Genomic DNA, 11,481 nt, shown 5'->3' with positions numbered 1-11,481 from the left:
AGAGAAACCAAGACTGAGGCAATTCCCCCCCCCCAAGTCTCCCCCACCCGGCGCAGATGCTGAGCAGGGCCTGCAGCCAGGGCCTACGCCCCACAGGAGGCGGCTGTCCCGGCCGGGGCTCGGCCGGGAGGAGGGGGGCTGCTTGTGCAAGGAGGGAACAGTTTCATCAAGAAAATCAGGGGAAATGCTGAAAGCGCCTTTCATTTTTAGCTTATTTAATTATTTGTAATTAAATAGTTCCATTGCCATGCGGTGACTTCATTTCCATGAGGCAGCTTCCCTTCCGAGGTGACTGTCATGCCTCTGAGATCACCAAGAAAGAGTCAACCCCGAAATGAAAGAACCCCCCCCTCCCTCCCGAGCTCCCAGCCGCGCGGTGCGGGGGCCAAACCTTCCGCCTGCGCAAAGGCCCGCCGTGCCCGCGGTCGGGGAGGGCAGGGCCCCGCCGAGCGCCGGGCCGGGCTCCTCTGGGAGCGGCACTCCCGGGCCCGGCGGCGGGAGGGGCTCCGCCGGCGCCGGCTGCCGAGGAGGAGCCTCGCCCGCCGCCGGGCCGGTCGCGCCGCCCCGGTGGCGGCAGAGGCGCCTCAGGCAGGCACCAGCCGGGCAGGCCCGCGGCCACGCCGCCGCGCCAGATGTCCCCGGGGAGCCGCCTGCCGCTCCCGAGGCGGGCTCGGCGCTGGCCGCGCCTGCTGGCAGGGCTGGCTGCGTAAGTACCCGCTGGGGCCAGGAGGAGGTCGCCTCACCGGCGGCGCGGCGCGGCCCCCCGGCTCGGCCTAGGCCGGCGCCGCCGTCCTTCCCCGCCTCCGCTTCTCCCAAGCAAAAGGGCCTCGCCATCGGGGGCCGCAAACCCCGAGGCGGAGCGTGGGTTTTCGGGGGGGGCATGGCTGAAGGTACCCGCTGGCATTGCCAACTCTGCTGTGCGAGCACCCGCTGTCGTGGAGCAAGGACGAGCCTGGCCCAGGGCCCCTCTGTTTATCCCCTCTGCCAGGCGCTGCTAAAACGGCCAAGCTCTGCCTCACGTCATCAGAAAGCTGCTGGGAGCTGATCTAACCTCCTTGCTCGTGCTGTGGGCTGCATGCAGAAAGGTGTAGGACGTGGGTTCGGTCCCAATAACCTGCACACATTCCTGCAGTCCTGCCCTTCCTCTTCAGTCTTTGACCTGGCTACAGCCTGCAGTGTCATCCTGGCTGCCGCTGCCACCCCGGGAGGACATGGCCGGCGGCCACCGGCCCGGGACTGGGCTGCCCGGGAGCTGCCGGTGTGTGCATGCGGCCAGAGGTCTGTGAGGAGGCATGTGCTTTGAAGAAATACATGTTCTGGGGGAGACGCAGGTAGCTAGGCCAGGTATCCAGCCTGCTGCAGCGTAGCAGTAGGGGCTCGTACTAAACTGGGATTTTATTTTCAGGCTCCCCCCTTTTTATTTTTTTCATAGTGTTTTCTGCATTGAAGCAGCCCTGGGGCAAAATCTGTGTCCTAAGACAATGGAGAACTATGTGGCGTCGATGGTGCTGAGCGCAGTTGGTGACACGCTGGGCTATTACAACGGGCGATGGGAGTTCCTGCAGAGCGGCCCAGCCATCCACAAGGAGCTGGCGGAGATGGGGGGACTTGGCAACTTCAGCATGCAAGGCTGGAAAGTCAGCGATGATACGGTGATGCACTTGGCGACAGCTGAAGCCCTGGTAGCTGCTGGGAAAAACCCAAGTTTAGCACATCTGTATTCCCTGATCGCAAAGAACTACAAGGAGTGCATGAATGACATGAAGGGCAGAGCTCCAGGTAACCCCTCCATAATACTGTCTGGGCAGGGCTGTCCTCTCACTAACATGGCTCCCATTTCTCGCAGCTTGGAGCTCAGGCTCTGCTTTTCAATGTTTATAGCATTAACTGTATTTCATGCAAATGCAGACGTTTTCCACACACAGTACTTGTTTCAGGATGAACTAAAGGGAACAGAATAATGGAAGCTGGCGTGCTTTGGGCTTCTCTGCACTAGATTAAAAAGATACTGTTTTGCCCATGTTTACAAAGCATTCTTAGAGGCATGTTTGAGGCCTGGCCTTGAATTCAGGAGAAGGATGCTGGCTTTTGCACTGGGGCTGTGTCTTTCCTATGCTGAATGGATGAAAAACACAAATGCAGCCATGTGTAATGCACACCCTGAGATGCTGTGTTAAAGCAGCACATTTAAACAGAATTAATACATAACTCCTCATAACAGCAATAAATTACACATAAAATATATATAAAGGCACAAAGATCCTTGCCTGGAATAATTAAGTTCATTAAACCCATAGTTCTGCATGTCTACTTTCTGCGACAGGACAGTCCGGCCGCAATCGTCTTTTCTGAACCCTGTACCTCCATCATCTCATTTTTCTCTGCATAGACACGGTGGTGCTGAGTTTGGGTCACAGGCAACGGGGTCTGGCAGTGTGTGGCAGTATTCAGGAAGGGCGCCTTGACAGGCTGCAGTAGCCAAGCCACATACAACATATTCCCGTAGTTCCTAGTTCACCCAGGCCTGCTGACCCAACTCTTTCCTGAGGACCCTGTCTGTGTCTGTGCTCATGGCAGCAGAGGCTGCTCTTCTGGGTGCTTGAATTAAACTTAAATTGGAGCTACTGAGGCCAGGCCTCTAATTTGACTAGTGCAGGCAGCGTGAAGTGAAGTATCCAGGAAACACTCAAATTCAGCAATCCTATGCAAAGTTTATACATTGAGAAGAAATTGCCTAGACATGCCTATCAGGAGTTGCCAGAATATATCAAGAATGTTCTGACTTGACATTAAACGCGGGAAAGGTGAAAGAAAGCATTTGATACCGTCCTGCATGACATCCTTGTCTCTAAATTGGAGACATGGATTTGATGTATGGACCAGTCGGTGGATAAGGGATTGGCCAGATGGTCACACTCAAAGAGTTGTGCTCAACGGCTCAATGTCTGAGTGGAGAGCAGTGACGAGTGTCATTCCTCAGGGGTCGGTGTTGGGACCGGCGCTGTTCAACATCTTTGTTGGTGACACAGACAGTGGGACTGAGTGCACCCTCAGCAAGTTGCCAACGACACCAAGCTGTGTGGTGCAGTCGACACGCTGGAGGGAAGGGATGTACCATCCAGAGGGACCTGGACAGGCTGGAGAGGTGGGCCTGTGCAAACCTCATGAAGTTCAACAAAGACAAGTACAAGGTCCTGCACATGGGTCGAGGCAACCCCAAGCACAAATACGGGCTGGGGAGCAGTCCTGAGGAGAAGGACTTGGGGGTATTAGCAAATGGAAAACTGACTATGAGCCAGCAATGTGCGCTCACAGCCCAGAAAGCCAACCGTGTCCTGGGCTGCATCAAGAGAAGTGCGGCCAGCAGGTCAAGGGAGGGGATTTTCCCCCTTTACTCTGCTCTTGTGAGACCCCCCCTGCAGTGCTGTGTCCAGCTCTGGGACCCCCAACATCAGAAGGACACGGACCTGCTTGAGCGGGTCCAGAGGAGGCCACTAAGATGCTCAGGGGGCTGGAGTACCCCCTATGAGGACAGGCTGAGAGAGTTGGGGGTGTTCAGCCTGGAGAAGAGAAGGCTCCAGGGAGACCTTATAGCGGCCTCCCAGTACTGAAAGGGGCTACAGGAAAGGTGGGGAGGGACTCTTGATCAGGGAGTGTGGGGATAGGACAAGGGGTAATGGTTTTATACTGAAAGAGGGTAGATTTAGATTAGATACAAGGAAGAAACTCTTTTTACTGTGAGGGTGGTGAGACAGTGGCAGAGGTTTCCCAGAGCAGCTGTGGCTGCCCCCTCCCTGGCAGTGTTCCAGGCCAGGCTGGACGGGGCTTTGAGCAACCTGGGCTAGTGGAAGGTGTCCCTGCCCATGGCAGGGGGGTGGAACTAGATGGTCTTTAAAGGTCCCTTCCAACCCAGATAGTTCTGTGATGATGCTCTCTTAGAGCCACTGAGCATAGTGTGACAGAGCTGTGCATTTTCAAGGTAAACCAAGTTGAAAACTTAGGCAGGAATTATTCTGCTTACCTTTCCACAGTGACCTCCTACCCTTATGTAAAGAATTAAAATATCAGTATTCTTTAGCACAGATAAATCTACTTCAACAGTCTGAGTTGTTGGAGTAGCCTAATTAATTAAATATTTAGGAAGGGGTAATGATGTTTGCCAGGATAGCAGGACTCAGCAGGTTAAACTTCCAAGAGACTTGCTGCTGTTTCAGCAGAGGAGCATCTTATAGTTCCCCCAGCTGATGGGGCCTGCCACAGCTGGCAGTGAGACAGCACCTGGAAGATATTTTTGCCTCTGCTATCTAAGCTTGGTGATTAAAACCTGAGATGAAAAGGAGAAGAACCTAAAATTTAAATGTTAGTAATTAATAGCTAAGGATAATAGCCCACCTGCTGCAATCCTTCTGTGAGTAACTAAGCCCAAAAGCAGTTCCAATTTGGAAGTGAAGAATTTAAAAGTAAGTTTGCTATGAACAGTAATCGGAGTGACAAGGAAAGGTCAGGTTATCTAGCTAAACAAAGAAATGCATCTTCTTTAGTGGGTCCATGGACACTTAGCCTCGTAAAATTTTAAGGAAAGTGGAGAAAGTAACGTGGAAAAAACTGGAAGTCTATTGGGAATGTTCTTGAAACTGTTCTGGCGTGCTCCTGCTGTGGCCACAGGAAAGGCACTCGGCTCTGAGAGCTTAAATCCTGACACGTAACAGTTTAATGCCCACTGACATACTACCAAAGGGAATACCTAATCCATATCCTGAAAAGCTGTCTGTAGTCTGTAGTCTCTGTGCCATATTGATATATTCCAATGATAGAAGCTGCACATCAATAACTTCTTTCGGCAGTTCAGAGTAGATGGATTTTAACTGAGAACATAACCCAAGGCAAGGCTGTTTGGGCCAAAGTGAGTACTCACGGGGGAATTGCAGCCCTTAAGGCTGAGAATGGAAAGTTGCTGCTACAACTTTCACCCAACAGAGAAGAGATTCCCCCAGAACAGGGGGGGAAAGTCACATTGCTCGCCCACTCAAGGGAGTCCAGACCTGAAAACCAAAACTGACAGTAACAAAGGGATTCCCACACGGTTATGAATCATCCGATGGCCATGGCAGGGTCCCTTAAGTATACAGCCCTAGTAGAGAACTCACTGTCTTAATTTAATAGCAAGTTAATCCCTACATCCATTATTGCTAATTGTGATGTGTTGCAGCCCCAAATTCATTGTTCTTTGCAGATAATGAAGCCAATGAATTAAGCGACACAAGCACGGACATACTTACTTCTTCACGGTGCAACTACATCAAGAAACCTTGCGCTTCAAAACTCCTTCGGTCCAAGTCCTCTCCCTGTGGAATTATTTATCACTATGTGGTTGTTTTAAATCACCTTTTTTATGTGTATGATTGATCCCAAACAGCATGTCTGTGCTCCTGAAGAGACTAAATAAGTGGAATGGAAGCCTATTCCAGAAATAGCTTCCAGTTGTACTTGAAACTTCTTCAGGTTGTCTTTCTTTACACACTGCTTTCTGCTTGTATTTCTTCTTTTCTTCGACCAGTACCCTCTTCAAGTTACTTTTAGATTATTATTGTTAGTGCAAAGGATTCCTAACCAGGATTTGGTGGATTTCCAAACCAGAATTTCCCGATTCAGAAACTCCTACCACAGTTTTTTTTAAAACCTGTTTTTAAAAAAAGACCTGACAATGTGATTTCAGCTTAGTCTTCCTAAATCGGTTTCCAAATATTTTAACTGTTTAAAAGCATGAGGATAATACTTGTAATACTTCATAAATCACAAGAGTCTTAGCTGTTGTATAGTGGTTTGTTTTACACAATTTTTTCCATTTGCAGGTTATCAGTCGTCGTCTCCTAAAGTAATATGCTTAAAGCTACAAGCAAATTGTATTGTAAAATAACCAGTCTGTCTTTAGAGGTTAAGCCTTCTCATCTTCCTCATTTTCTTTTGACTACACTTAATGTGAGAATAATTTCACTTTTTAGCAAGGATTGAGTTGCCTGGTCTCAACCTGCCCAGACATGTCCTGAAGAAATGTCTTTCTTGCAGTTCCAGCAGGATTGCAGAGTCGTTTTGCTTTTGTTATGCAGATTTTGATTTTAAGCTACCCTAGTCCCTTTGCTCTTTCCCCTCCCTCTTGTCTTCCTGGCAGAAGGTCTGTTTTCCCAGGAATATATAAATAGGGTAGTCAGCACAGCTTTTAAAAACGTGGCTTTGTTTGACAGGTTCTTTTTAATGTCCTGTTATAGGTCATAAGTGCAGTGCTTAGTAGAGTTAGATTTTTGAAAAAATGCCTCCATTTTCTGTTAATCATCATAAAGTTGGAAATTCCACTGATATCCCTCTTAACGATTTTGATACGTAGCAGCCAGCACTGAATTAATAAACTACATGAAAGGCAGATTTAGAGGCCTGAACACATTCTCGCTCTGAGACGTCGCAGAAACAAACTCCCAGGCAGTGCAGTTAGAGGTTGGTGATCAGTCTCGGCAGAACCCAGTGCTACCCACACCAAACGTTCTGCCTGGAATGTTTCTTCTTCCAGCAGAGAAACACAGCCCTGCAGTTTTCACTGTAAATCACCATGAAGAAGGATACGTAAGGAAGATCTGGACTGATCCAGGGGTTGGCTGGCCATGTGGCACCACAAAACCAGCAGGTCTCATCTGCTGGGAAGGGTGTGACAGTGGCATCACGTGAGAGGCTGGTGTGCTGGCAGAGCAGGCATGGATGAGGCCAGTGAAATATCAGGTCTGGTTGGTGCCTGGGTCATGCTGTGAGGAATTCAGGAGAGCTGAATTCAGAGTGGCCTGGCGCTGTGGGCCGTGCCAATTGGCAACCCGTTTTTTTCTGACAGGGGGAGACTTGCATAGGCTGTTTCCATTCTCAAAGTTGATTTCAGTTGACAGGCTTGGTGGCAAATAGCCCGACAGCCAGAGGATCAAGCTGCTTTTTCAGTTAAGACAACCATTCTTGGGGTGCTGATCCACCCGTTCACACAACACAGAGGGCTGTATCCTGTGCTGATCTAATAAACCTGTAATGTAACAACACTGCTGGAAAAGAAAGACGCTAAAGACAGACCAGAACATGACCGTATTCCTGACAGCAGCCAGCCATTATTTATTTTTAGCACATGTCCAGAAGTGAGTCTTAAAGCTGGATATGGAGTTATTTCAGTTACAAGGGTGCTATAAATGCTGTGTGCAGGTAAAATAGATGGGTATATACCAAATCTTACTGCCGAGCATATACATGAAGATGCAGAAGTGATGAAGAGCTCTGCAAAGTACTTAGTGCAGTGATCATGGTGATTGAGTTGCACAAAAGGTTGCTGAATTGTAGAGTTCAGTCAAGTTTTTCAGTCAAGTATTTCTGATTTGGCCAGAAGACTAAGAGAAAAAGACAAGGTAGAAGAGAATCAAAGATTACTTAATGTTTTAAATTTGTTTCCTTTTCCTTGCACACAAAAATTTGGGCTTAGCTCTCCAAACATGTTTCACGGTCTTGGCTGGGGAAGCTGGCCAGGCTCTGAAAGTTGAATGTGTTTGTACAGATGGCTTTATCCTGTGAATGTTCTGGACTAACAAGTGAGGTTCTGAAGAAGCAGCAGAGTAATCTCTTTAAAAAGTAAGTAGCAGAACTATGAAAGAGATGGAGGTGGGCAAAGAGGAGTTATGGTGTGGCTTCCCACCAGAAGAGAGGCAAAATTGGACTAGTGAGCAGGAGAAAACTGAGGAAGAGGGAAAAAGTAGATACAGACTTGAATAGAGTGGAGCATGAAAGGCCGTTGCTTCTTGTAAGAGGGATGCTTAAGAAAATTAAATGGCAGTTTAAAGCAAAAAGAAATGCTTTGCCTAACAAATCATGGCTCTGGTTACCATGGGATGTTGAAGGAGTCTGAAGGCATGCATGGGTTCAAGCTAAGGAGACCAGCTGATGGTGGCTAGGTCGGCTGGGGGTTACTGAACACACCGCTTCGGGTCCATCTTCTGACTCGAGCAGGCTGTGCTCCTCTGTCTGCTGGAAGCCAGGCAGGTCTTCTTGGGGAAGCATTGGACTTGCCTCATTTTTTATAGTATTTCCGTAGTTATCAGTTAGTGGCTGTATTTGGAGACAAGCTACTGGGCTGGACAAACCTTTGGTCTTGCCTAGTACAGTTGTTCTTCAGCTTATTGAAGAGGAGTATAGTAAAGCCAGTTATGCAGACTATGTTGCAGTGAGGGAGATACTACATCCATCGCTTTCTGACAAACCTAAACTGCAGCAGGGGAGATCTGGAAAACATTTCCTATCAGTGAGGCAATGGGAAAGATTCCTGTGGAGTCGTGTGGGGTCTCTGCTTTTAAAAGGTCCTGTAAAGAGACTAAACAAGTAAAAAAGCAGAGGTACTTCGCTGTGCCTTGAGTGAGCGATTCTCCAAACCTCATATCTGTTTATCTATCTAGATACAGGTGTACATATTATACCTAATATATATAGTATATATGTTTTATAGATAAGTTATTAGATAAATAACATGAAATGTAAATATAAAAAATGTAAATAAATCAGCAGAGGACTGTTTCTTACCCCTCTAGACTTTTCAGTTATTTCCACAAACAAGAATTATCAGGTCTGCTTGGGAGTATGCAGGATGCACCAGCAATTTAAGGCAGGATATATATGTGAACAGACAAGTAATGTTTTTAAGGAGAAGCTCGAATCCCTTATGCGGATTAACGCTTCCTTCCCTGCTATCTTTCCTGTCTTCTCTTGGTTCCCAAGTTACGTGACTCTGTCTCCTACTGATGCGTTTCTGTTTCTTTCTTTTCTTTTTTGGGCTCTGCCACTCCTGTCCAGGTGCCATGTGTCAGGAAAATGCGCTGAAGCTGGATCCGGGGCAGCCGGATGGCTGGAGGATCCCGTTCAGCCCCCGGGCAGGAGGCTGCGGGGCTGCCATGCGCTCCATGTGCATCGGGCTGCGTTTCTGCCACCCTGCTGAGCTGGACATCCTGGTGCAAGTCAGCATCGAGAGCGGCCGAATGACCCACCACCATCCCACCGGCTACCTGGGGTCCCTGGCTTCGGCTCTCTTCACAGCTTTCGCAGTGAACGGTGTGCCCCCCCCGGCCTGGGGGAAGGGGCTGCTGGAGGTGCTGCCACGAGCAAAAGCCTACGTTCAGGACATCGGCTTCTTTGTGGAGGAGAACATGGGGCAATGGTGAGCTGCGCTCCCAGCACCGCGCTTTGTTAAAACTAAAATAAACCTTACGTGTGAGAGGGTGAGCTTGTTTATACTTAAGGTTCAGTACACATTATGATAAGCTCCTAGAGCAGCACGTGCCTGCTGCGGGGTCAAATTGATTCAGAAAGTCTCTGAAGTCCACTTACTTTAACAAAAAAAAAAACCTGACAGATTGTGTTTGGGTTGTGTAGTTGTGACATTTTTTGGATCCAGTGTGAGGTAGCTAGACTTGTCATCTCAAGCAGCTGTGATCTGATGAAAGATGGGAAGCGGGGCTGGGGAACAGCACCAGGCTTAGGGCTGAGCTCAGTTTGAAAGTTATAATCAAATGTGGCTGCAGACTCAGTGCACTCTCTGTGCAGGGCACATACAGGCAAGGCAGAGGTACTCTGAATCTGGGAGGATGACTCAGTTCTCGCTCTGAGCCTTTGAATCCCGCACAGCACGACAGCAGCAGGTGCTGGGCCGCCTTCTCCCACGTGGCTGGAGGGAGGGGAAATCTAACTCACTGAAACATGTCCTTGTGCCTCTTACTGTAAATCACGTCCCTAGCCTGACAAATGGGGGACGCCGACCATTTTGCCGAGCCATCACTCCGGGCTCCTGACGTGGCACGTTTTCAGCTGGCGCCTGGCACGCCTGCAGGGAGCTCAGGTATATCTTTCTGTGGTGGGACATCTCTGCCAGCTCCTCCATCCTGTCTCCTGTTTTACAGGCATTACTTTGAAGAGCAATGGAAAAAATACCTGGCGGAGAGAGGCATATCGGATGGGGTCTCGCCACCCACCTTCCCCCCCAGGTATGGCGTGGAAGAGAGAGATTCGTTCTACACCTCCCTCAGCTATGATGGCTGGGGGGGCAGCAGCGGGCACGACGCCCCCATGATCGCTTACGATGCGCTGCTGGGCGCAGGGGACTCCTGGGCAGAGCTGGCTCACCGGGCTTTCTTCCATGGGGGAGACAGCGACTCCACTGCCGCCATCGCAGCCTGCTGGTGGGGGGCCCTGCATGGCTTCCAGGGGGTCCACACCTCCCTCTATACCCACCTGGAGTACAGGGGCCGCCTGGAGCAAGTAGCCAAGGACTTGTACCACATGGCCTCAGCTGGGGTGCGGTAGGGTCACACCTAACGCCCCTCACTCACTCAGGGTTTTGCAAACTCTGTGAACACACTGGACTGAAGCTTGTGAGTGTAAATTAGAGCCAGGCCTGCTTTTTCTGCTTGGGTTGGCTTCAGTAGGTGAGGCCATTTTGGAGCTAGCAGCTTGGGGCTGGTGGGTGGAGGGAAGCAGTGACAAGGTGGGTTGATGGGAGGGTGCAACAGTGCCACGCTCCAGCAGCAGGACCCCCAGCAAAACCCCTGCAGACTGCCCCAAACCAGGGTCCTGCCCTTACAAGCATGTCAGAAGGGGTCAGGGACGCACGCCTGAGCGCAGGATGCGTACGTGGGTTGGCAGCGATGCTCCCTGGCAAACCTGCAATGGCTAGCCCTAGCCGGTACTGTCAATGGGGAGGGCTGGGGACACCCCCTGCCATCTAGTGCTAAGCACCTGTAGGGCTAAACCCCTGCTTCTTCGCAGAGAGCATGTGCAGCCCAGGATAGGGGAGGGGGGGAAACAGCCAGTGGTGTCCGGGGGCAACAGATTTTTTTCATTCAGTTATTTTATCAGAGGATATGTTTTGTTTCAAATGAATGTGGGGAAAACAAACCCAAACCCAATCTTATAGCTGCGTTACCAGTGCATTTTTGCACAATTTCACAGCAGTTTTGCTACACAGGTAAGAATGTATCACACTACTTCCCTGTTTCAGTTAATGTCAGAGTTCAAGACTACTGACCAAACCCTTACTCAAGGTAAAAGTGGGTAATGAGAATTAACAGGATGCATTTTACATCAACTTAAGCAACTTCTGTAACAAACTATATTCTTCTGCTTACATCAAGGTTACTAAAGATTATTTGCTTAACATTTGCTATGGATAATTCTATTAAAAGGCATGTTTTTTCTTCAAATCCAGACTATGAAACAGCAAAGTACTTATTATTTTCAGAGCATTTAAAAAATGGTGTATCCCATTCAATAAATAGACCTGACATGCCTCTGTTAAATGTTATATTCTATTATGGGATGAATTAAGGGATGGGAGGGAGAAGTATGAAGAGTCAGAACGTTCAAGGTATCTGCAAACTCCAGCCCACAAGAGAGACGAGATGCGCTACCATTGCAGGAGGATAG

At 49.3% G+C, this 11,481-nt stretch overlaps 1 protein-coding gene across 2 annotated transcripts; it reads left to right on the top strand.

Moving 5' to 3' along the window:
• The first annotated feature begins 440 nt into the window (after positions 1–440).
• ADPRH (ADP-ribosylarginine hydrolase) lies at positions 441–11,344 on the top strand. Of its 2 annotated transcripts, none has more exons than XM_074900642.1 (4): positions 441–706; positions 1,433–1,779; positions 8,860–9,220; positions 9,960–11,344. In XM_074900642.1, the coding sequence occupies exons 1-4, from the start codon at positions 633–635 to the stop codon at positions 10,360–10,362; spliced, it is 1,185 nt and encodes a 394-aa protein (XP_074756743.1). In that variant the 5' UTR covers positions 441–632; the 3' UTR covers positions 10,363–11,344. The 2 variants fall into 2 exon arrangements, with proteins under 2 accessions (XP_074756743.1, XP_074756752.1); XM_074900651.1 differs by lacking the exon at positions 441–706 and adding an exon at positions 736–1,331.
• Positions 11,345–11,481: the final 137 nt, after the last annotated feature.

This window comes from Athene noctua, chromosome 1, assembly GCF_965140245.1.
Source record: "Athene noctua chromosome 1, bAthNoc1.hap1.1, whole genome shotgun sequence".
NCBI lineage: Eukaryota > Metazoa > Chordata > Aves > Strigiformes > Strigidae > Athene > Athene noctua.
Note: the sequence above shows the minus strand (reverse complement) of the source record. Positions and strands in the feature narration are given on the sequence as shown.